A 26,682-nucleotide genomic window follows, 5' to 3' on the forward strand; every position below is an offset into this window, starting at 1 on the left:
ATAGGTATAAGTCACTGAGCTCAGGCAATATTAAGTCAGTCTCAAATAAGCTGAAGACTTAAGTTTATAGACCCTATAATGACAACTTTGTTCCACCTCTGAGATAAAGACAATACTAAACCCATCTCCATGCTTCTTTTCCCATGCATAAGGAATGATGTTGTCATATTTTTTCAAAAAAGTTTTTGGCTGCTTAATAGAAAAGCTGAATGAGCTTGATTTCAGTAGAAGACCCACTGATTATGGATATATTTATTGGGACATATTTTAATAGAAGATAATTCATGTAGGATATCTTCAATGCATTATAAGATTTTCACTATATCTCTTCACATGTTACTCCATAACATTCTAATTGGATGGAGAAAGACTGGAATAGTTCAGAAACGTGTAGCTTTTAAGATCTGAATAAAGTTAATAGTGAGTCTTTTAAAACACATTTAAACAACTGGAAGTGTAATCACAACAAGGGACTATGAAGGAAGAATAAAAATTGCAAAAGACGCTTTATAGTCAATGCAAATACAGTACTTTGAATTATCTGAAATGTATAATGCACAAGAACTCTAAGTCATGTAGTTTACTTGTTGACCATCTGGCTACAGTTCAGTTACTTCTGCAAAAGTTGTACCTAGTAACCTTCCAAAATTGTTTTTAAATAAAGTTCTTAAATTATAGCAATAAACAAAAGGACAAAGCACACTTAAAGAATACTGCAGTTTATCAAAAGACATAAGAAATTTCAACTCATACTTGGAGAGTTATAAAAATGTTTTGGCTAAGTTATAAAAATGTTTATAATGCAATTATTTGCATAACTCTAGTAATGCTAACGGCAGCTATAAGATCAGAATAGGTTTCTAAAAAACCACTAAAAACATAAAAATACTTAGCCCCATTATTTCCCTGTAGAATGTGTTAATTTATGCCTAAATTTCAGTATTTACTATATCATCATTGCTGATTTTAAGTCACATTCAAAGGATAAGGCAAAACCACCTACGAATTGGCATATTTGTTTATTTCTCAGTTTGTGAAAATGTCCTTAATTTGTTGATGTAGCAAACAAATTTCAACTTTGATTGCTATGCAAAAAAACAGAAGATAATCTGCTTTGCAATGAACTTTATATAGTTCAACTGCATACAGGCAACATGCTATATATGAAAAAGTTACTAACTGAACTACAGGTATTAAATACTGAAAAGAGTTAACAGTTTATTATAATTTATTTTATTTAACAATCTAGGAAGTTCGCAGCCATCAGCAGTTCTAGTGCAATTTCAGGTGCAATTGGGAATTCGGGAATCTCGGTGGAGCTGTTAGTGTAGCGAACCTTGTACGTAAAATACATGCATACTTTTGATAGCACATGTGAAGGTATCTCTCTAAAATTGACCTCATTGGTTTCGTTCTCAGCAAACTGACCTGTAAAACAAAAGAATTATGTATGTTATTGGCTGAATTGTGTCCTCCAAATTCATATGTTGAAGTCTTAACCCCTAGTACCACAGAATGTGACTGTATTTAGAGATAAGTTCTTTAAAGAGGTAATTAAAAGAGGTCATTGGGGTGGCAATCTAATATGATTGGTGTTTTTTTTTTTTTTTTTTTCCGAGACGGAGTCGTGCTCTTGTCACCCAGGCTGAAGTGCAATGGCATGATCTCGGCTCACTGCAACCTCCACCTCCCAGGTTCAAGTGATTCTCCTGCCTCAGTCTCCTGAGCAGCTGGAATTACAGGTGCACGCCATCACGCCCGGCTAATTTTTGTATTTTTAGTAGAGACAGGGTTTCACTATGTTGGTCAGGCTAGTCTCAAACTCCTGACCTCGTAATCCGCCCACCTCAGCCTCCCAAAGTGCTGGGATTACAGGAATGTGCCACTGAGCCCGGCCATGACTGGTGTTCTCATAAGAAGAGATCCGGAAAGAGATGGGCACAGAGGGAAAACTGTGTGAAGACACGGAGAAGATGGCCACGTACAAGACAAGAAGAGAGCCTCAGAAGAGACCAACTCTACCAACACCTTACTTTTTAACCTCTACACTCCAGAATTGTTAGAAAACAAAGTTCTGTTGTTCAAGCCATCCAGTTGTGGTACTTTGTTATGGCAGCCCTAGCAAACTAATCATCATTAAAATAACCTCAATTAGCACCAAATAAATTAAGGAATTCTGATTTTTTTAGTATTAATGATATAATAATTTTTTTTTTTTTTTGACACAGGGTCTTGATCTGTTGCTCAGGCTGGAGTGCACTGGCATGGTTGTGGCTCACTACAACCCCTGCCTTTCGGGCTCAAGTGATCCTCCCACCTCAGCCTCCTCGAGTAGCTGGGACCACAGGTGAGCGCCACCATGCCTGGCTAATTTTTGTATTTTTTGTAGAGACAGGGTTTTGCCATGTTGCCCAGGCTGGTCTTGAACTACTGGACCCAAGTGATTCCCCTGCCTCAGAATCCCAAAGTGCTAAGATTACAGGCTTGGCCACTTGCACCCGGCCAACAACATGAAAAAACCTTCACTAAAATAGTACTTGGGGGCCGGGCGGGGTGGCTCACACCTGTAATCCTAGCACTTTGGGAGGCCGAGGTGGGTGATCACTTGAGGTTAGGAGTTTGAAACCAGCCTGGCCAACATGGTGAAACCCCATGTCTACTAAAAATACAAAATTAGCTGGGCGTGGTGGCGAGTGCCAGTAATCCCAGGTACTCGGGAGGCTGAGGCAGGAGAATTTCTGGAACCCAGGATGCAGAGGTTGTAGTGAGCCAAGGTTGCGCCATTGCACTCCAGCCTGGGCAACAAGAACAAAACTCCGTCTCAAAAAAAGATAGTACTTGAGATTCATCAAGACTGAATTTTAAAATTCTAATTCTCTCCCTGTGGGTTGGAAACTTAAGTAGCTTTTCCTAAGAATCTTGGTGATATGATTACTGAAGGGTGAGCAGGATGAAAAAGTAAGCTTTTTTAAAAAAGATCAATCCAGGCAATCAAGTCTTTATGGATCATCAGGATCCCTGTGTTGTACTGAATTGCCATTTAAAAATAAAGCCAGGGCACATAACGGATTTTTTGATTTGGCTTTTCTGAGAATAAGTGAATATATAAAATCACTTGAATCCAGGAGGCGGAAGTTGCAGTGAGCTGAGATCATACCACTGCACTCTAGCCTGGGTGACAAAGCAAGACTCTGTCTTAAAATATAAAACAAAACAAACAAACAAAAAAACTATTTAAACTATTTAACTATTTACCTAAAATAAGAAAAATTCTACTTAAAAGAAGTGGGCTGAGCATGGTGGCTCACGCCTGTAATCACAGCACTTTGGGAGACCCACATGTAGTCTCAGCTACTAGGGAGGCTCAGGTAGGAGGACTGCTTGAGCCCCAGAGTTCGAGGCTGCAGAGTGCCATGATGACGCCACTGTACTCCAGTGTGGGCAACAGACAGAGACCCTGCCACAAACAAACAAGCAAGCAAGGAAGCAAGCAAGCAAAAGAAACATTTCAGGAAAGGAATTCCATTGTTTCCTCCTTCAGTTTTTTAAAAATATGATCATGTTAATGAGATCTCTTCACAAGACATTTTCTTTTAACAGCATTTCATAAACAGATTTTCAGTCATTCCTCAAAATTTCTGTAGCTACACAAAGGTTGTATCATTTAGCCTTTACATATAGGGATAAAATATTTTCTTAGCAGTCTCGTACTAGCACTGTGTACTGAATATAAAAGGCATTTCACATCTACAAATATACTTTGAGAATACAGTATTTTAAAATACTAAAATAGATATAAAATGCCTTTTATATATCTGTTGGTTGGGGTATACTGTAGTAGGAAGAAAGCAGTACAGCAGGACTCAGCAAATAATTCACAACAATAAGGTAAATTTTGGTTTGCCAATAACTAGAACTTCCTTTCTTGAATACATATCTGAAATATTACCAATAGGCACTTATTAAGCTGTTGATATCAGACAAACAGTGATTTTTCTAAAAGGTGAGATTTATATAACATAAAATTAACCATTTTAAAGTGTACAATTCAGTGGTATTTAGTATATTTACAATGTTGTGCAACTATCCCTTCTATTTAGTTCCAAAACATTTTCATCACCCCAAATTAAAACCCAGTAAATCCATTAAGCAGTTATTCTTCATCTTCCTCACTCCACCCCCAGCCTCTGGCAAACACCAATCTGCTTTCTGTCTCTATGGATTTACCTATTCTGGATATTTCATATAAACGGAATCATACAAATGTGTGACGTTTTGTGTTGGAGTTCTTTTACTTAGCATGCTGTGGAGGTGCATACACGCTGTAGCATGTTATCAGTACTTCATTCCTTTTCATGCAAACAGTAGTTTGAGGCTGAATGTTTTCCTGATCTTTCCAAACTAAAAATCTCCTGTTTAAAGATCAAATTTATAAAAAGCAAAAGCTCTTTGCTTCTAGCCTGTTATAAAATTAATTTTTAATTAAAATTCTGTTGGCATTTGTGATTTTTTTTTTTCCCTAAAGTACTTCCTTGCATTGTCTTGTGGAAAAGCCCAAAAGCAATTCATCATATTCATCAGAGCCATGTTGTGTGTGTGTATGAGGAGTGAAGGGTGCAATTCAACCAAGGAGCAATGAGTGTCTTTAGCACCCAGACTGGGGCCCCTAAATACCATTTTCTACTAAAACAAAACAGGGATTTTTGGAGAAACAGCTGTTTTCAGGATTGGGGAACAATGTACATGACACGCCTAAGAAATCTTATTACAGAAAGCAGTAAAACTATTCAAGACTAATGGAGCCATGTCAAAAGGACATAGGAGTTAACACAATGTGGCTCTTTCTGACATAAAAATGAAGCAAATGGAACAATCTGAGCATCAGTAAGAATGACTGCAACAGACTGAAAAACATGAAATATAAAGTCATGAATTCATAATGACATGCACTCAAGAACAAAACACTCTTTACTACTGGATGATGCTGAAGAACCAATTCATTACTCTGAAAAATTACATTTAAAAGGAAAAAAATCAAGTCTTTATCATCTTTTCCATATAGACCGTATTTCAATGTAACCAAATAGTATCTTATAGGACAATTTTAGCTAATAAATGCAAAAAAATTTTACAGAATTGGAAACTCACTGTTTTGTAATCTCAAAGTAAATCTTAACAATAATCACATGAATGCTAATTCAGAGTGGGGAATTTTTAATGGATGAATCAGCCTGACAACCTGGGATCCACTGATCAAGCTTGACACTGCTAAAAGACATGATATAACAGGAATACAAGAGTGCTACCTACAAAGTATCCTTTGCCTACAAAAATGAATAGTCAAGTCTCTGGAATTTTAACTATGAGTTTACAGAATAAAACTCAACTATAATTCAATATGAAATATTGACAGCATACAAATGACCTTGCTTCTCTGTAAAATTAACTGATGGCCTGGAAAAAAAAGAAAATGTGCAGGGGAACTATTGCAGATTTTTCAAGTGAAATGGCACAACATCAGGCATGTGCTTGAAATACTCCAAAAAAATAGGGATAATGAAACAACTTAAGATTGGCAAAATGGGCTGGGCACAGCGGCTCATGCCTGTAATCCCAACACTTTGGGAGACTGAGGCAGGTGGATTGCTTGAGGTCAGGAGTTCAAGAACACCCTGACCAACATCTCTACTAAATGTCAAGAGTTCAAGAACAGCCTGAACCCATCTCTACTAAAAATACTAAAATTAGCTGGGTGTGGTAGTGGCATGCCTGTAATACCAGCTACTGGGGAGGCTGGGCTGAGGGAGGAGAATCGCTTGAACCCAGGAGGCAGAGGTTGCAGTGAGCAGAGATTGCACCACTGTACTCCAGTCTGGGAGATAGAGTGAAAGACTGACAAAATGTTAATAACTATTGAAGCTGGATGATGGGCCCATAGAGCTGTATTATACAGTTCTCTCTACTTCTGTGTAGGTTTTAAGATCTCCATAGTAAAAACAGAAAAAGAATTGTGGCCACACACGGTGGCTCACACCTGTAACCCCAGCACTTTAGGAGGCCAAGTCGGGAAGACTGCTTGAGCCCAGGAGTTCAAGATCAACCTGGGCGACATCACTACTGAAAATAAAATTTTTAAAAAGGTGCATGCCTGTGGTTCCAGCTACTCAGGCGGTTGAGGTGGGAGGACTGCTTGAGCCTAGGAGGGCTTGTGCCACTATACTCCAGCCTGGGCAACACAGCAAGACCCTATCTCAAAAACAAACAAAAAACCCCACAACAACAACAACAACAAACAACAGACAAAACCAGAAAGAATTGCAAGGGATCCCAAATAGCGCAAACAATCTTGAAATAGAAATACAAAGTTGGAAGCCTCATACTTTCTGATTTTGAAACTTACTACAAAGCTACAGTAATCACAACAGTGTGGTACTGGCATAAGGACAGACATATAGATCAATGGAATATAAGTGAGAGCCCAGAAATACAAATATCTACCGTCAACTGAATTTTAACATGGATGCCACAAGGAAACGGTCTCTTTAATAAATGGTAGTGGAAGAGCCACATGCAAAAGAATGAAGCTGATCTCTTACCTCACAGGATAAACAAAAATTAACTTAAGACCAAAGACCTAAATTAAAGAGCCAAACCCATAAAATGCCTATAAGAAAACACAGGGGAAAACACAGGGTTGGATTTGACAACAGATTCTTATATATGACAGAAAAACCAAAGGAAAAGTAAGTTACACTTCAAAATTAAAGCTTTGGAAGGCCAAGGCGAGTGGATCACTTGAGGCTGGGATTTCAAGACCAGTCTGGCCAACATGGTGAAACTCCGTCTCCACTAAAAATACAAAAATAAGCCAGGTGTGGTGGTGGGCACATGTAATCCCAGCTACTCAGGAGGCTGAGACAGGAGAATTGGTTGAACCGGGAGGTAGAGGGTGCAGTGAGTCGAGACTGTGCCACTGCACTCCAGCCTGGGCAACAGAGCGAGACTCTGTCTCAAAATAAATAAAGATACTAATTAATTAAAAAAATAAAAATAAAAGTGTGCTTCAAATGACACCATAAAAGGCACGGTGGCTCACGCCTGTAATCTCAGCACTTTGGGAGGCCGAGATGGGCGGATCACGAGGTCAGAAGATTGAGACCATCCTGGCTAACACAGTGAAACCCCGTCTCTACCAAAAATACAAAAAAATTAGCTAGGCATGGTGGCGGGTGCCTGTGGTCCCAGCTACTCAGGAGGCTGAGGCAGGAGAATGGCATGAACTCAGGAGGCGGAGCTTGTAGTGAGCCAAGGTTGAGCCACTGCACTCCAGCCTGGGTGACAGAGCAATACTCGATCTCCAAAAAAAAAAAAAAATCTATGGAATGAGAGAAAATATTAGCAAATCATGTATCTGATAAGGGTCTACTACTGAGAATTAATAAAGAACTCTCACAATTCAACAACAAAAATACAAACCACCCAATTCAAAAATAGGCAAAATACTTGAATAGACATTTCTCCAAAGGAGATACAAAAATGTCTAGGAAGTGTATTAAATAATGTTCAACATCATTAGTCATTAAGGAAATGCAAATCAAAATCACCAGATAGGCTAGGTGTGGTGGCAGTAATCCCAGCACTTTGAGAGGCCGAGGAGGGCTGATCACTTGAAGCCAGGAGTTTTCAAGACCAGCCTGGCCAACACAGCGAGATCCTGTCTCTACCAAATATACAAAAAGTTAGCTGGGCATGGTGGCATGCACCTATAACCCCAGGTACTCTGGAGGCTGAGGCATGAGAATCGTTTGAACCTGGGAGGTGGAAGCTGCAGTGAGTGGAGATTGTGCCACTGCACTCCAGCCTGGGTAAGAGTGAGACTATCTCAAAAAACCACCAACACCACTAAACAAACAAAAACCCACCAGATAACCACTTCACACCCATTAAGATAGCAGCTTCACACCTGTAATCCCAGCACTTTGGGAGGCCAAGGTGGGCGGATCACCTGAGAGGCAGGTGGATCACCTGAGGTTGGGAATTCGAGACCAGCCTGACTAACATGGAGAAACCCTATCTCTACTAAAAATACAAAATTAGCCGGGCATGGTGGTGCATGCCTGTAATACCAGCTACTCGGGAGGTTGAAGCAGGAGAATTGCTTGAACCTGGGAGGTGGAGGTTTCAGTGAGCCAAGATCTGACCACTGCACTCCAGCCTGGACGAGAGCAAAACTCCGTCTCAAAAAAAAAAAAAAAAAAAAAAAAATTGGCCAAGATATATACAAACTGGAACCCTTGCACACTGTTGGTAGAAATGTAAAACAATTCAGCCACTACGGAAAGAGTTTTGTGGCTCCTCCAAAAGTTAAACAGAATTGTCATATAATCAAGCAACTACACTCCTAAGAAGACATTCAAAAGAACTGAAAGCAGGTATTCAATTATTTGTACACAGATGTTCACAGAACTATACATGGTAGCCAAAATGTGTCAACAACCCAAATATTTATCAACTGATGAATAAACAAATTGTGGTATATTCACATCTGACTGAATGGAATATTATTCAGTCATAAAAAAGAAAGAAGTACTGTAAATGCACCACATAAATGAACCTTGGAAACATGAAAAATAACAAAAGCCAGATACAAAGGGCCATATACTGTATGATTCAATTTATACAAAATGTCCAGAATAGGTAAATTAGAAAGCAGACTGGTGGTGGTCAGACACTGAGGGTAGAGAATGGGAAGGGATAGTGACAGCTAATGAGTATGGGCCTTGCTTTTGGAGTAATAAAATGTTTTGGAACTAGATAGAGATGATGGCTGCAAAATATTGTGAATGTAGTTAATGCCACTAAATTGTACACTTTAAAACAGCTGCTTTTACATTATGTGAATTTTACTTCAAGAAAAAAATGTTAAGAATAGAGATCTGGGCTGGGTGAAGTGGCTCACGCCTGTAATCCCAGCACTTTGGGAGGCTGAGTCAGGTGGATCACGAGGTCAGATGAGACCATCCCGGCTAACACAGCGAAGCCCTGTCTCTACTAAAAATACAAAAAATTAGCCAGGCGTGGTGGTGGGCACCTGTAGTTCCAGCTACTTGGGAGGCTTGAGGCATGAGAATTGCTTGAACCCGGAAGGCGGAGGTTGCAGTGAGCTGAGATGCCACCACTGCACTCCAGCCTGGGCAGCAGAGCAAGACACCGTCTCAAAATGAAAAAAAAAGAATGGAGATTTGGAAGGTGGCAACTTGTAAAGATAAACTTTTTATCTAGCTAGGAACACAAATCACCAGTCTGTGGTTAAAAGGCTGACAATGGGCCGGGTACAGTGGCTCATGCCTATAATCCCTGCACTTTGGGAGGCTGAGGCGGGCACATCACCTGAGGTCGGAAGATCAAGACCAGCCTGACCAATATAGTGAAACCCTGCCTCTACTAAAAATACAAAAAATTAGCCAGGCGTGGTGGCAGGCGCCTGTAATCCCAGTTACTCAGGAGGCTGAGGCAGAATGACTTGAACCTGGGAGGCGGAGGTTGCAGGTTGCAGTGAGCCGAGATGTCACCACTGCACTCCAGCCTGGGCGACAGAGTGAGATTCCATCTCAAAAAAAAAAAAAAGGCTGACTATGGAAACTAATGTAGGGAAATCCATTCAGTCTTGTTGAAACGTATAGGATAAATAACTGAAAACAGAAAATGGCAGAAATCAATTTTTTTCCCATTGCAACATAACCAAGCCAAAGGCCAGGCACGGTGGCTCATGCCTGTAATCCCTGCCCTTTGGGAGGCTGAGATGGGTGGATCACCTGAGGTAAGGAGTTCATGACCAGCCTGGCCAACATGGTGAAACCCCATCTCTACTAAAAACACAATAGTTAGCCAGGGATGGTGGCACACACCTGTAATTCCAGCTATTCGGGAGTCTGAGGCAGGAGAATCACCTGAACCCAGGAGGGGAGGTTGCAGTGAGCTGAGATCACACCATCGCACTCCAGCCTGGGCAACAGAACGAAACTCTGTCTCTCTCAAACAAACAAAGGAAAAAACAAAAACATAATCATACAACAATGTTAGAAGACTTACTCTCTTTAAATGCTGAATCATTTAATTCAACTTACAAACATCCATCAAACATTAAAAGTGAACATATGAAGAAAAAGACAGAACTGTGCTTACCTGGGCCACTCAACATGGCTTTTATCGTGCCTGATGTTAATGCATGTTCTCTTTTTACAATAAATTCATGGCCATCAGATGATATCAATTTGACATACATGGCATCAGGGCCTTCACAGCCACCATAGGTTTTCTCCTCTCCATCTAAAGTAAAGTAAGTAGTAAAACAATTTTTGAATCACACAATGTATTAAAAATAAACAGGTTTGGCCAGGCGCAGTGGTTCACGCCTGTAATCCCAGCACTTTGGCAGGCGGATCACCTGAGGTCAGGAGTTCAAGACCAGCCTGGTCAACATGGTAAAACCCTGTCTCTACTAAAAATACAAAAATCCAGCCTGGGTGACAGAGCAAAACTCTGCCTCAAATAAATAAATAAAAGGTTTATTAACAAGGTTAATATTTGAAGAACTCAGACCAGAAACATTTCAGAAAGGTATTATAATAGTCACCAAGACTTTAACAGTTTTTAACTCCTTGTTTTATACTTCTCTATAAACATCTTCCGGCTGGGCGCGGTGGCTCAAGCCTGTAATCCCAGCACTTTGGGAGGCCGAGACGGATGGATCACGAGGTCAGGAGATCGAGACCATCCGTGCTAACACGGTGAAACCCCATCTCTACTAAAAAATACAAAAAAAAACTAGCCGGGCGAGGTGGCGGGCGCCTGTAGTCCCAGCTACTCGGGAGGCTGAGGCAGGAGAATGGCATAAACCCGGGAGGCAGAGCTTGCAGTGAGCTGAGATCCGGCCACTGCACTCCAGCCTGGGTGACAGAGCGAGACTCCGTCTCAAAAAAAAAAAAAAAAAAAAAAATCTTCCAATATCAGAACAAACTGTAGATTTAAGAATGCTACTTCAGTGAAAATTTACTAGTATTTTTCAAGGAGGTATTAACAGCTGCTTTGTAACCAAAGCAGCCCATTCAAATTTGAAGACTAAGACGAAATATTTAAATAGTATGACTTTAATTCTACCACCTGAAATATTCATTTTTAAAAATAAGATGTATAGCAGATTTATAAATCAGTGTTTATATGCCATGTGAGCTCAACTTCCTTTGACAAGCCCCAAATTCTAAAAGTTAAGACTTCTTTTACTCAGCATTTCACACTTGATGGTTAAAAATAATGATCAAAGTACACATTTAAACAATACTCAGTTTAAATTCATGCAAGATTAAAAGTAATTAATATGGACAAAACATTGGTCTTTAAAAAAAACCCAAAGCTGGCCGGGCGCGGTGGCTCAAGCCTGTAATCTCAGCACTTTGGGAGGCCGAGACGGGCGGATCACGAGGTCAGGAGATCGAGACCATCCTGGCTAACATGGGGAAACCCCGTCTCTACTAAAAAATACAAAAAACTAGCCGGGCGAGGTGGCGGGCGCCTGTAATCCGAGCTACTCGAGAGGCTGAGGCAGGAGAATAGCATAAACCCGGGAGGCGGAGCTTGCAGTGAGCTGAGATCGGCCACTGCACTCCAGCCTGGGAGACAGAGCGAGACTCCGTCTCAAAAAAAAAAAAAAAAAAAAAAAAACCCAAAGCTGACATGAGGAGACAGAGTACACAGATGTTACTCTGCTACCGCCATTGCTGCTGTACTGGCTTCAGTCACAGTAGCCACATACAAAGAGCGTAAAAGTTACATACGTGAGTAAAAATCTCCTTAATTTTTACAATTTTGTACTGTAACAGCATTTTAACTTTTATAATTATTAACATGTGAAATAAAATAGCTTAAAGTTTATTCTAAAAACTTAGGAAGCCCTAGAAAGAAGCAGAAGGATGAAGCTGAAGTACTACTGTTCGGCCACAGATATCCATTTGTTAAACAATTAATTCAGAAATCTCTAAAATCAAAATTAATATAAATCTCAAAATCACTCATGTGCTACCACTGCCAAAAATATTTGAATCAAATCACAACAACCAAATTTAAATTGAGGAACAGTCTTTGAAGTAGAAAACTATTTAGAGACTAAAGAGACAAGTTAATGCAGTATGATAATTTAAAAATGTTTTTATCTATCCATCTATGTTCATCCATCCATCCATCCACCCACCTGCCCGCCTATTTATTTATTTTTTATTTTTTGAGACGGAGTCTCACTCTTGTCGTGGAGTACAGTGGCACAATCTTGGCTCACTGCAACCTCCTTCCACCTCCCAGGTTCAAGAGGTTCTCCTGCCTCAGCCTCCCCAGCAGCTGGGATTACAGGCACCCATCACCATGCCCGGCTAAATTTTGTATTTAGTAGTAGACCATGTTGGCCAGGATGTCTCGAACTCCTGACCTCAAGTGATCCACCTGCTTTGGCCTCTCAAAGTGCTGGGATTACAGGGATGAGCCGCTGCACCCGGACTAGTTATTTATTTATGGTTTATTTTTTTTAAGAGACAGGGCCTTGCTCTGTTACCCAGGCTGGAGCTCCGTGGTGCAATCATAGCTCACAGTAACCTGGAATTCCTGGGTTCAAGAGATCCTTTTGCCTCAGCCTCCAAAGTAGCTGGGAAACAGGCATGCACCACCATGCCTGGCTTTGGTCTTTGTTTTTTTAAAAAGGGCTTCTGTTCCATGTAAAACGTGTAATAAATATTCATCTATGTTATGTCATCTTATATTATGTAATAAATATTCATCTATGTTATGTCGATTTAATTCTCAGACCCAGCCAGGACCCTAAGAGGACTGAGATGGAGTTTTGCCAACTCTACAGTATGAACACACACACATATACACATACGAAAGCAAATGTGGCAAAACATTAACAATCTGGTGAAAGCTATGTTAGTATCCTTTTTTGTCTAATTTTTCATAAAAAGCTGGAGGATCCATAAAGATGTAAGTAGTTTCTAAATTACAGACTATTCAAGCATATAGATTTTTAGCAGTTTTTGCCAACCTCTAAAAAGAAAGTAATAATGGTTATTATTTCAATTTATGCTTCTAATATTTTTTGCAACGGAAACCATTTCATGTTTATCGTGAAAGTTTCAAATTTCTTAAGGTAAAATTACTCACTAAAAATCAGAAATTGGAGTTACCACGATATTATTACTGATCTGCCTATCAGGAATATACAGTCATGCATTGCTTAATGATGGAGATACCTTCCAAGACAAGAAATGCATCATTAGGCAATTTTGTTGTAACACAAACATCCTAAGAGTATACTTACTAAATCTAGAGTGTACTTACACCTAGGCTATATGCTGTAGCCTACTACTCCTAGGCTACAAACCTGTACAGTATGTTACTGTATGAATACTGTAAGCAACTCTAACATGATGGTATTTGTGTATTGAAACATAGAAAAGGTACAGGAGAAATATAGCACAAAAGAGTTTAAAAGGTGTACCTGTATAGGGCACTCACCAAGAACGGAGTTTGCAGGACTGGAAATTGCTCTGGGTGAGTGGTGATTGAATGTGAAGGTCTAACACAGTACTATACTACTACAGACTTCATAAATACTGTACACTTAGGCTACAGTAAATTTATCTGTTGCTCAGGCTGGAGTACAGTCACATAATCACGGCTTATTTCTGCCTTGAACTCCTGGGCTCACTCAAGCAACTCTCTTGTCTCAGCCTTCCAGGCAGTTGGGACTATAAGCATGAGCCACTGTACCCAGCACAATTTTTCTTTATATCCTTACTCTATATGCTTTTTTCTATTTTAAAAAATTGTAATTTGTGTTCTACTTTTTAAATATTTTTGTTAAAAACTAAGACACAATCACACATTAGGCTAGGCCTACACAAGGACAAGATCATCAAGATGTCACCGTAAGCAACAGGAATTTTTCAGCTCTATTATAATCTTTATGAGACCATGTCACACATGTGGTTCAACACTGACCGAAACATCATTATGCAGGGCATGACTGTGTAGTAAAAATAAGCTGTTGATACGGACAACTAATTTCAATCTACTGAAATTTCACCTGCGTTCACTGATTTTGAAGATCTTTGAAACAAAAAACCGGTTTCTACTAGTTAAAACACAAAATTATCTTTAGCTTACCCATTTTGTTCTTATGAAATTCTACTTTGCTTCCCCAGGAACTTTAGTAGCTTCCTGAAAATATAACAATATCATATTAAGATTAATGTTGCAAGAGACAAGTTTTCACTCACTGTTATTTAATATGTCCTTGGTGTTAAAAGTTTAAGAACTCTCCCTCCTGGTTACATTACGAGCTCACCATTCCTACACAGCAAAAACACTGCACTTTAATAAAATCAATTGAATACCAAAATGCTTTGAGAGCTTGATCAGTTGGCACTTTTGAATTGGAAAAAGACTACTTAAAATAGAAACATAATCATTATAAATTGATTGGGGGTGGAGTTGTTGAAGAGGTTATAAGTGTGACATGTTAAAAGTAACAGACATGTAAAAATGTTCATTCCATTAAAATACATACACAGAACATAATTATCAAGAAAAAACTGCCATACTGAGGTGTTCTAAGGCAGAGGTCCTTTATTCTTTTTCTGGGTAAAGGACTCTGCTGAAAATCCGAACAAAACTATCGGTCCTGTTGTATAACAAAGAAGTTGGCTGGTTTCTGATCCTCGTTTTGAGATACGGCCTCTAAATCCTTGGAATTTCCCTAGTGATGCAAGTCTCTGCTATTCATCATGGGTCCTGGTAGTTTACGTTAAACAGGTAACCCACAGTGGGCCTTTGGATAGTTTAACAAGAGGACTCAGGACAAGGGGTTCCGAGGTGCCTTTTTTGATATCACCATCACCTCCAGTTGGACGGGTGCTGAAGACTGAGCTCATTCTTGTTGCTTATGACTCATCAATCATGTCTACAGAATGAAACCCCAAGAAAATCCCTGGACACCAAAGCTCAAGTGAGCTTTTGAGGTTAGCAATGCTCTGTACACCTTGTTATGGTACACATCAATGTGCTGGAAGGATGATGCATACTGACTTAACACAGGGAGGACACAGCAAGTTCTGGATCTTGTATTTAGTACACAGTAGCAGACAATAAGCAAATATTTGCTTGAATGAATGGCATGATATCATAACCAAGGACATGAAGTAACTTCCATGAGAATAAAAAAGCACAGGGCTGGGTACAGTGGCTCACACCTGTAATTCCAGCACTTTGGGAGGCCATGGCAGGAGGACTGCTTGAGCCCAGGAGATTGATACCAGCCTGGACAATATATTGAGACCCTATCTCTAAAATAAATATAGGAATAAATAAATAAGAAAAAAGAGAAGTCTTGCTCTTTACTTAGATAAGCATACACATACATATTTTTATGCTTCCATCTCTTCCATATACAGGCTACCTAAGTTTTGAAATTTAACAATAAAGTGGTTAAAAATTTACAATTTTTGAGAAATTATAAATTTGACAAAATAACAAGATGATTGCTAAAGAAAATATTTCACTTTCTCAGTAATTTGTATTTTAATAATATACTACAGCATTTATTCAGAGGAGGATCTTATTCATACTGATATTCTCTTTTACGTCATTTACAGGAAAAAAGCATTTCCTAACTATCCAGCTCTAAGAAATTCCTGACAAATTTTATTTCTGGCATTAAGAGAAGGATCAAGAAAATGAACCATAACACTTCAGAGCAGAAAAGGAACTTGCAGGTAACCTCTCTAATGCCTCAGGTTTGAATAATGTCATCCATGTAGAGAGGCTAAACAATTTGTTTCAGGTAGTGACAGAGCAGGAGTAGAAATCAAATCTTAGTCTAGAACACTTGCTAAGCATGGAGACAGATATTCAAAAGTACCTTTTTTTTTTTTTTTTTTTTTTTGAGAGGGAGTCTTGCTCTGTTGCCCAGGCTGGAGTGTGTAGCGTGCTCTCAGCTCACTGCAACCTCTGCCTCCCAGGTTCAAACGATTCACCTGCCTCAGCCTCCTGAGTAGCTGGGATTACAGGTGTCTGCCGCCATGCCTGGCTAATTTTTGTATTTTAGTAAAGACCAGGTTTCGCCATGTTGGCCAGGCTGGTCTCGAACTCCTGACCTCAGGTGATCCACTTGCCTCAGCCTCCCAAAGTACCATTTCCAATGTGAGATAAAGCAGAGAAAACAGGCAGCAGTAACAATGAAATACGATGAACTTTTTGCAGGCCTAATAAGTGGTAAACATTGTACTAAATGCCTTATATACATTATTTTATTTATTTATTTGTTTGTTTTGTTTTGAGACAGTCTCACTCTTTGGCCCAGGCCAGAGTGCAGTGGCGTGATCTTGGCCAACCTCTGCTTTCTGGGTTCAAATGATTCGCGTGCCTCAGCCTCCCGAGTAGCTGAGACTACAGGTGCATGACATGCCTGGCTAATTTTTGTATTTTCAGTAGAGATGGGATTTCACCATGTTAGCCAGACTGGTCTCGAGCTCCCGACCTCAAGTGATCCACGCAATTCAGCCTCCTAAAGTGCTGGGAGTACAGGTGTGAGCCACTGTGTCTGGCCCATCTTATTTAGAAACAACTCTTCCATAAGGGAATTATTCTGATTTTAGAGATGAGCAACACTGGAAGAGTCTGCTACTTGCTCAAGGCTTCTACAGCTTAAGTGGCATCATTAGGATTTAAACCTAGGTAGGTTTGACTTCACAGCCCACATTCCACTCCTTCCATTATTGCCTACTGCCACAGTAAAAAATTCTGGCTCCAGTTAAACTTAATTGTCACAATTCCCAACAGCTACTGATGTAAATCCTCAAATAGTTCTCTAAAATTTAAAAATAGTACTGTCATTTTATGATATTACACAATTTAAGAATTCACAACAGCCATTATTATTTTCTTTTCATTATACTGCTTTGTAATTACTCTTTTAAAAACCAAGAAAAGAAAAAAAGCTAGACAGATTGAAGTACAAGAATTTCAAGGGCCAACTCTTCTACCTGGAAAATCTCTAGAATAAAACATTGAGGATGTTTATTTAACTAGCAGTAGCTAAGCATCAATGCAAAGTCACATCTTAGGAGCCCTTTTGGGTAGCAACAGTTTCTCTATAGAGTTAATATAGTAAATCAATTCCATCATTTTGTACAACAGAGATTAAGCAGAGGAAGAACAGACCCACCCTTTCTCCCAACATTGAAAGGGAAAATCAACATTAAGAGTTAAAATTCCTAATTCTTAGGTAGAAGTTAGAAATATTTAAAATATGATTACGTTTGGACCTAACCCATAAGTTATCTAAAGAAATCTAAGTTTGAGGAGACAAAAATCTCAGCTTGAACATCTATTGCATGACAGAGCTGAATTCTGGAAATATGAATTGGGCAGGTAAACGCCAGTCATAAGGGAACCGTTGGATTGAGAATAGCTCTAGGCAGAAGAAAGAACATGAACAATGGCCTGAGACGTCATTATGCTTTTAGGGTGTTACATATAAACATTAACTCTTCAAGTTTTTCTGTGTATGTGTGTGTTTAACAACAAATACTTTACAGATCACTCACAAAAATACACTACAGATTAAAGACTCAAATGTAAAAAATCCACGAACTCTGGAAAAATACCAGAAAAAAGAATACAACTGGCTTACACAGGTATAAAAATGCTTGATGGGGCTGGGTACAGTGGCTCATGCCTGTAATCCCAGCACTGTGGGAGGCCGAGGTGGGTGGATCATGAGGTCAAGAGATGGAGACCATCCTGGCCAACATGATGAAAACCCATCTCTACTAAAAATACAAAAATTAGCTGGGTGTGGTGGTAGGAGCCTGTAGTTCCAGCTATTCTGGAGGTTGAGGCTGAGGCAGGAGAATTGCTTGAACCCGGGAGGCAGAGGTTGCAGTTTACCGAGATTGCACCACTGCTCTCCAGCCTGGCAACAGAGCAAGACTCTATCTCCAAAAAAAAAAAAAAAGCTTGATGGGCTGGGCATGGTGCTTCATGTTTGTAATCCCAGCACTTTGGAAGGACAAGGCAGGCGGATGACCTGAGGTCGGGAGTTTAAGACCAGTCTGACCAACATGGAGAAACCCCATCTTTACTAAAAATACAAAATTAGCTGGGTGTGGTGGCACGTGCCTGTAATCCCAGCTACCCGGGAGGCTGAGGCAGGAGAATTGCTTGAAACTGGGAGGCTGAAGTTGCAGTGAGCCGAGATCGTGCCATGGCACTCCAGCCTGGGTAACAGGAGCGAAACTCCATCTCAAAAACAAAAACAAAAACAAAAACAAAAATTAGCTGGGTGTGGGGTGGCGTGCGCCTGTAATCCCAGTTACTCTGGAGGCTGAGACAGGAGAATTGCTTAAGCAACCTCTCGGGGGCAGAGAGTGCAGTGAGCCGAGATCGCGCCACTGCTGTCCAGCCTGGGTGACAGAGCAAGACTGTCTCAAGAAAAAAAGAAAAAAAAAATTATAGGACACAGGCATATCTTATAAAATTAGGATACCTAAAATAGCAGTCTCCCAATTATGTACCCACTACCATAACTGTTAATAATATATGCGAGTGTATGAAACATATATTCCTGTACAAGATTTCTGGAATTTCGTGTTTCTTAGAACAGATACAGTTGTTTGAAGATGTTAATTATTTGATGTCCTCAAATTTCCTAGCATTAAAGCTAGCTGCTCTCTTAGCATTAAGACTCTGAATTTCTGTTCCGAGCTCGTTGTTTCAGTTTTGTCTTCAGTGGCAGTGGGTCAAAGAGGGAAGTTCTCTGTTTTTACTAAGAATTCTATCAGGTCATTAAAGTAAACACACTTCTATCTTGAGGGGAGCTCTCAAAAAAAAATTAAAATTAAAACACAAAGTAAAAGCATTGATCTCAATTTCCAATCTGTTTCTGATAGCTAATACTTAGTAACAGCTGACCTGTTCTTCCAAATGGTCAAACTTTTAGTAATAAAATGACGACTCATCTGATAATACCCAGTAATCAATGCTATAATATCTCATTAGCAGGGTCTCGATTTCTAGTAACACACTCTCACAAATGCCAGTCCTATGATCTGTCATGTATTGTGGGGCTTAAGGAATTTTGATCAGAAGAAATCTCTGATACTTAAGAACTGTATTTTAGACCAGCCACAAATGACCAATCAGAAATATGACATATGGGCCAGGCGCGACAGCTCATGCCTGTAATCCCAGCACTTTGGGAGGTCAAGATGGGTGGACCACCTGAGCTCGAGACCAGCCTGACCAACATGGTGAAACCCCATCTCCACGAAAAATACAATAATTAGCTGGGTGTAGTAGTGTGTGCCTGTAATCCCAGCTACTCGGGAGGCTGAGGCAGGAGAATGGCTTGAACCCAGGAGGCGGAAGTTGCAGTGAGCCGAGATCGTGCCACTGCACTCCAGCCTGGGTGACAAGAGTGAAACTCCGTCTCAAAAAAAAAAAAAAAAAGAAGTATTACATATGGTAGTGTGGACTGCAACAGGCAATCACAGTAATGTTAAGTGGTCCCTGGATAATGAATGATGGTTATTTATATTTTGGTGGGCTGCAGTCGTTTCATATCAAATTATAAATGGCAAAACAAAAACAAAAACAAAACAAAAAAAACAGACTTCCTGAATCCTTATACTGGAAAAGTGAGTGAAAGTGTATGGCGAGAAAGGACAGTCTCTTCAACGAAGGAAGCTGGAACAATAGCCATATGGATTAGAAGCTCACTGTTAAACCATACACAAAAATCAATTTCAGATGGTTCACAGAATTCAACTTAAAATGCAAAATAAGGCTACTAAAAGAAAACAAATTATTTTCATACCCTCACTGTAGGCAAAGATTTCTCAGCGGCCAGGTGCAGTGGCCCACACCTGCAATCGCAGCACTCTGGGAGGGAGATCACTTGAAGTCAGGAATTTAAGACCAGCCAGGCACTCCAGCCTGGACACAGCGAGACTCTCTCAAAAAACAAAACAAAAATCTCAGAAAAGATGCAAAAAGCACAAATTGTAAATGAAAAACTTGATAAACTGGATTTCTCCAAAACAAAATTTCTGTTCATCAACTACCACAGCTGGGCATCATGGCTCACACGTATAATCTCAGCACTTTGGGAGGCCGAGGCAAGCCGAATGTTTGAGCCCAGGAGTTTGAGACCAGCCTGGGCAACATAGTGGTGAAACCCTGTTTCTATAAAAAATAGAAAAATTAACTGGGCATGGTGGTGCATGCCTGTAGTCCCATGTATTTGGGAGGCTGAGATGGGAGAATCACCTGAGCCCAGGGAAGTTGGGGTTGCAGCAGGCCATGATGGTTCTACTGCATTCCAGCCTGAGCAACAGTAAGACTGTTTCAAATACAAACCAAAAAACCCCCTCAAAAACCAAAAAGAAAAATGAAAAAAATGAAAAGTCAAGCCACGAATTGGAAAAAAAATTCACAACACATATCTGACAATGGCTTTCCATCCAGAGTAAATTAAAAAATGCCTGTATGTCAATAAAAAAAATCCAATTAAAGTTGGACAGAAGAACTGGATGAACACATTAAAAAGTGCTCAACATTATTACTTATCAGTGAAACGAGACTCAAAACTTCAACGAAATACTACTATATAGCCACCAATATACCTAAAATTAAAAAGACTGTCAACATTAAATGCTGGAGAGGATGTGGAGCAAATGAACTCTCCTACACTGCTGATGGGGAGTCCATCATAATAGAAGAATGGATAAATAAGCTGTGGTACATTCATACAGAGCAATACTATTCACAAAAAGGGATGATCTACTGATACAACACGGAAGAATATAAAAATATTACACTAAGTGGAAAAGCCAAACAAAAAAGTATACACTGTATTATCCGATTTATATAAAATTATACAACAGGCAAAACCAATGATGATAGCTCAGCAAGTGATTAGAGAGGAACATTCTAGAGTGATAAAAATGTCAAAACTAAATGGTACAATTAGCATTTCATCATATGTAGATTATATTGAAGCTAGAATTTTAAAAAATGATAGAATTTCTGAAATTTACTTTACCTTAACTCCAAAGATATCATCACTCTAGGATGGTTTTCTGCCTAATTAAGCTTTCAAAAGTGACACCAGTAATAAAATTAACCCAAATTCTCTAGATATGCAAATACTAACAGAGAAGGAATAAGAGTTGGTCATCCCAAAGAAAGGAAATATGAGACTACAAATCTGCAACAGAAAATCTGTTAAGTGAACAGCTATAATAGGAAAGTAGCTTTTGATCTGGGTCTCCATGGATGGAGGTTTTCTTTTTTTTTTTTTTTTTGAGACAGAGTCTCACTCTGCTGCCCAGGTTGGAGTGCAGTGGCGTGATCTCAGCTCACAGCAAGCTGGTAGATGTATTTTACCAGGCAAAACTGGAAAGAGAGGGAGATCCAAGTAAAGTGAACAGTATGACCTGAGTCAGACAGCTTGGGGCACATAATGCAATTCAGTGTTGTTGGAAATCAGTTTACAAATTCATTCATTCAATAAATATTTACCAAGGGTTAGTATGCTAGATGCTCACCTAGGCACTGGGGACTGAGATGAACATAACAAAGATTCCAACCTCATGGGAAGAATGACGGGGACAGAAAACCGAAATAAAATAATACATACAGCATGGTGAAGAACTAACATTAACAGAGACCTGAAGAAAGCAAGGGAATGAGTCACAGATATCTGAAGGAAGAGCCTTTTATGGAGGGAGAATGGCAAGGAGACCAGTCTGGCCAGAGGAGTGAGTCAAGAAGAGAGTGTAGGAAAATAGGAAAAGAGGTGAGAGTTTGGGAAGTTGGACTTTATCAAAGAGGGAAACAGCGATACACATAAGGAGCACACATTGAGATACTGACTAAGCCATGGGTCTTTTTTTTTTTTGAGACAGGTTCTTGCTCTGTCACCCAGGTTGAAGTACAGTGGTGCAATCCTGGCTCAGTGCAGCTTCAATCTCCCGAGCTCAAAGGATTCTCCCACCTTAGCCTCCTGAGTAGCCTGCTACCAAGCCTGGCTAAATTTTTTTTTTTTTTTAAGTAGAGGTCTCCCTGTGTTGCCCAGGCTGGTCTCGAACTTCTGAGTTCAAGTAAACCTCCTGCCTTGACCTCCCAAGGTGCTGCAATTACAGGTGTGAGCCACCACACCCAGTCCAAGATATGGGTCTTGAATGCCTTAATAGTAAACAACGCTACAGAAGAATGTATTCCTTCTTTGCTACATTACCCTGTTTCATCAATCACTCCCATCTATCCTTCTGCTGCTTTCTATCATTTCTGAAGACTTGATTTCAGCCCTCCATATAATGCAGTGCTTAAAATCAGTCAAACTCCTAGCTATATCACTGTGGGAAAACTAACCTAATCTTTCTGTGCCTAGTTTCCTCAACGGTAAAATGAGGATAATACAGCATCTACCTTACAGAGCTGTTCTGAAGAATAAATGGCTTTACATATAAAAGCACTCACAATACTGCCTAGCACACATTAGAACACAGGCCATTATTCTATTTTTGAACCAGAGGTTCATTCCCATATGTATCGAGGGCCTACCATGTGCCAGGCACTGCTCTACATGCTTGGGAGGAATCTGTGGACAAAATAAATCCAACAACCTCTCCTCCACCCGTATCCTGGAATTTACATTTTTAGTGTGGTGGATGACACACTAAAGGACCAGAAAGTAAATACTGTTTGCTTAGCAGGCTGTAAGGTCTCTGTTACAACTATTCCAACTCTGCCACTGGAGTGCAAAAGCAGCCACAGACAAGATGTAAAGGATTGAGTGTGATTATGATCCAACAAAACTTTATTTATGGGCCAAAAAAAGGTAAATTTTATATAATTTGCTCTTTCTTTCTTTTTTTTTTTTAAGAGACAGAGTTTCACTATTGTTACCCAGGCTGGAGTGCAGTGGCGCAACCCTGGCTCACTGCAACCTCCGCCTCCCGGGTTCAAGTGATTCTCTTGCCTCAGCCTCCCGAGTAGCTGGGATTACAGGCATGCACCACCACGCCTAGCTAATTTTTTGTATTTTTAGTGGAGATGGGATTTCACTATTTGGTCAGGCTGGTCTCAAACTTCTGACCTCAGGTAATCTGCCCACCTTGGCCTCGAGAAGTGCTGGGATTACAGGCGTGAGCCACTGCATTCAGCCTATAATTTTCATGTTATAAAATACATATTTACTTCGAATTTTTGTCCAACTATTAAAAAATTTAAAAACCATTCTTAGCATTCTTAGCTTGCGGGTAGTATAAAAGCAGGTAGTGGGTCAGATGTGGCCTGTGGTTCTAACTTGTTGACCCCATTCTAGTGGGTTCTTAATCTGCAGTCCCCCACTCCTCCAGGTTCATAGATAAGCAGCAGAATCCCAAATCCTTGAACCTGTAAGCACAATTTTGTGCTTATGTGCAGTTCAGGGTAAGCGGAATGAGGAGGTCCACAGCTTTTATCTCTTATCATAAATTAAGAACTAGCCCTGTTGAATGAAAGTCAATGGCTACCTTATATAGACCCGAACCCATCTCCACATCTGAATTTCTACTCTGTTAGGCATTTCTATCTTGAGACTCAGATAAATTAAGTGATAGGACTTCTGTTTCTTCATCTTCCAAATGAGAGAATTGGACTCAATTATGTCCAAAAGTCCATTCTGGCTCCACTATATCATGACTAAACCCATCTGAAATTCATCCTTCCCTGACAACTACCTATAACTCAGCTTCCCATGTTTATTACCCAGAGTCGCCCTCCCACAACACAGAACTTAAGGGCTCCAGAGTACTGCATATTCTCACTGAGTCTGTCTGCCTCACCCCTGCAAATGACCTAATTATTCTCTCAAATAATATCTACAAACCCCCTTGTTTCAGTTTTAAAATTATGAGCAGATATTCCCAACTTATAATGTGTATTAATCATAGATTCTACATATTATAATTAACAGAACCTTTAGAAAGATTGGCTAAAAATAAACTGAAACCAATCACTTCAGCTGCCTTGTCTCTCCATCTTCAGCGTTCCTGTTTTTGTATAACATACATTTTGTCCACCCTGCTATTTCAAAATATTGAATAAAAACTGTCCTTCCTACCACAGGTCAATCTTTCCACTTAAGCAATGATTGCTATCCCCTCACCTAATTGAAGACTCTGCTATGGCCATTATTCCCATCCACATACCAATCTACCATCTACTTCTTAACCTATTCTGATCAGCCTTTTGGCCCACCAGTCCATGTTAGGGGTTCTTATCAAATTTCAACTACTTCACTTAGTCACAGGGTCAATCTTTAATGCTCATTTAGCAGTGTTTTATACAGTTGCCTACTCCCTCCATCATGAAACATTTTTTCCTTAGTACTCCAGATGTCACACACTCCTGGCTTTTCTGCTTCCATTACTGTATGCTCCTCTTCTGACTGGAGTGCTCCCAGTCATCTGCCTTCTCCATTTAACATTCTCTATTTGATGTCCTCCAGACCACAGGTTATCATCTATAAAATATGACTCCCAGTCATCTCCCTAGTTTTTCTGAGTGCCAGTCGTGAATATACAACTTTTCTACTGCACATATTCTCAGGTGCCTACTGAGAGTTATCAAACTCAGTAGTTATCAAACTCAGTAATTCCCATACAGAACTTCTGATTTATCAATCTCAGAAACTAATACTCCCTTCCCAGTCTTCCACATTTCAGTACATGCACTGCTGTTTACCCAGATGCTTAGAAAAATGACTGGTTATTCAAAAAACATTTTTTTTTTTGTTTATTTTATTCCTGGGAAGAAAGCTAAACCCATTTGGTTCCAGCTTCAAATTACATTCCAAATCAGACTACTTACTACTCACTTTCAACTCTACACTTCTAGTTCAAACTACCGTATCTCAACTGGACATTTGATTTACTTTCCTGCTTACCACTCTGATCTTGTCTCCCACCACTCTTCCTTCACTATGCTCCAGCCACACTGGCCTTTTTGGTATTCCTCGAAATCAGTCAAGTTCACTCTTACCTCAAGGTCTTTGCATTTGTAATTGCTGTTGTCTCAAAAGCTTTTAAATTCTCGTCATTTAGATCTCTAAGTAAAACTTCAACTCATCAGAGAGCTCTTCCTTCCCTGATGATCCTACCAAAATTAGACACCCCCATCCCAGTCACTCTAACCCTTACCGTTGCTATATATATTTTTTCACATTTATCACTTCTTGAAACTATACTTGCTTACTTACACATATCCTTTCTTTCCTCAAGTTCCTTGACAGCAGGCCTAGAATAGTGCCTGGCACTTGTAGATGCTCAATAAATATTTCTTGAGTGAATGTACTATTATTTTCCTAATCGCGGAGGCTTGCAATTCAGGCATTACTGGATGGGCTTTTTCTGCTCTTACTTAATAACAGAACAATAAAGAATTTAGGATAGCAGTTTAGCTGAAATGCATTAACACATAAATATGACCATAGCCGGTCAGATTTGGTGGCTCATGCCTGTAATTCCGGCACTTTCAGAGGCCAAGGTAGGAAGACCACTTGAGCCACCCAAACAAAAAATAAGCTGGGTGTGGTGGTGGGCACCTATAGTCCCAACTACTAGGGAGGCTGAGGCAGGTGGATAGTTTGAGCCCAAGAGGTTGAGGCTGCAGTGAGCTGTGATCATACTACTGCACTCCAGCCTGGGAGTGCAGAACAGAGTGAGACTCTGACTCAAAAATAAGTATGAGCATAATAGCAAAGACTTTCCTGATTATTTTCCAGTACTAAAAAATCTACCAAAAAAACCCAGATAAACATTTTAGAAGATTTAAACAATTAAATATCACTTTAGAACTTGATGTATAGGACTCACTATAACTTCTGGCTGTGAACTAGTGCCTATTATATTAGGGAATTACCATCTGGTAATGCATACATGTATATTTTTTGAATGGTAGTTATTAAATTTCATATTTAAGTAAAAGAGGAACGGTCATTTAAAATTAAACAGGGACCCCAAATCATCATTGGCAAGAAACAATAAATACCCATTATAGTATGTACCACAATAGTATGTACCACAGCTATTTCGTTGCCATAGTATCTCCAGAATGAATAAATCCACATGTAAACTGCTATGTTTCAACAACATGATTATAATGTAAATGAGATCAGAGATATGTCATTTTAGGGCAATGAACAGAAAAGGAAACAACTTTCGGGGATCAAAAAGCAAATATGGAGCCGAGCGCGGTGGCTCATGCCTGTAATCCTAGCTTTTTGGGAGGCGGTCGGATCACCCGAGGTCAGGAGTTCGAGTCCAGCCTGACCAACATGGGGAAACCCCATCTCTACTAAAAAAAAAAAAAAAACAAAACAAAATTAGCTGGGAGTGGTGGTGCGCGCCTGTAGTCCCAGCTGCTCCATAGGCTGAGGCAGGACAATAACTTGAACCCCGGGGACCGACGCTACAGTGAGCCGAGATCACGCCACTGCACTCCAGCCTCAGGACAGAGCAACACTCCGTCTCAAAAAAAAAAAAAAAAAAAAAAAGGCAAAGAAAAAGAAAAAGAAAAAAAAAAAAAAAA

The 26,682-nt window shown here is 39.8% G+C and overlaps 1 protein-coding gene across 2 annotated transcripts in view; it reads right to left on the reverse strand.

The window, feature by feature from the left end:
• Nucleotides 1-492: 492 nt before the first annotated feature.
• The window catches only part of ELOC (elongin C), a 27,576-nt gene continuing 1,386 nt past the window's right edge, over nt 493-26,682 (reverse strand). For both annotated transcript variants that reach the window (XM_023184064.1, XM_023184063.1), the window contains exons 2-4: nt 14,212-14,265; nt 10,186-10,329; nt 493-1,428 (exon numbers count right to left, since the gene is read on the reverse strand). In XM_023184064.1, the coding sequence (XP_023039832.1) occupies nt 1,238-1,428; nt 10,186-10,329; nt 14,212-14,215 (339 nt within the window). In that variant the 5' untranslated portion in view covers nt 14,216-14,265 and the 3' untranslated portion in view covers nt 493-1,237. The remainder of the gene's footprint in view (nt 1,429-10,185; nt 10,330-14,211; nt 14,266-26,682) is intronic.

This window comes from Piliocolobus tephrosceles, chromosome 7, assembly GCF_002776525.5.
Source record: "Piliocolobus tephrosceles isolate RC106 chromosome 7, ASM277652v3, whole genome shotgun sequence".
Taxonomy (NCBI): Eukaryota; Metazoa; Chordata; class Mammalia; order Primates; family Cercopithecidae; genus Piliocolobus; species Piliocolobus tephrosceles.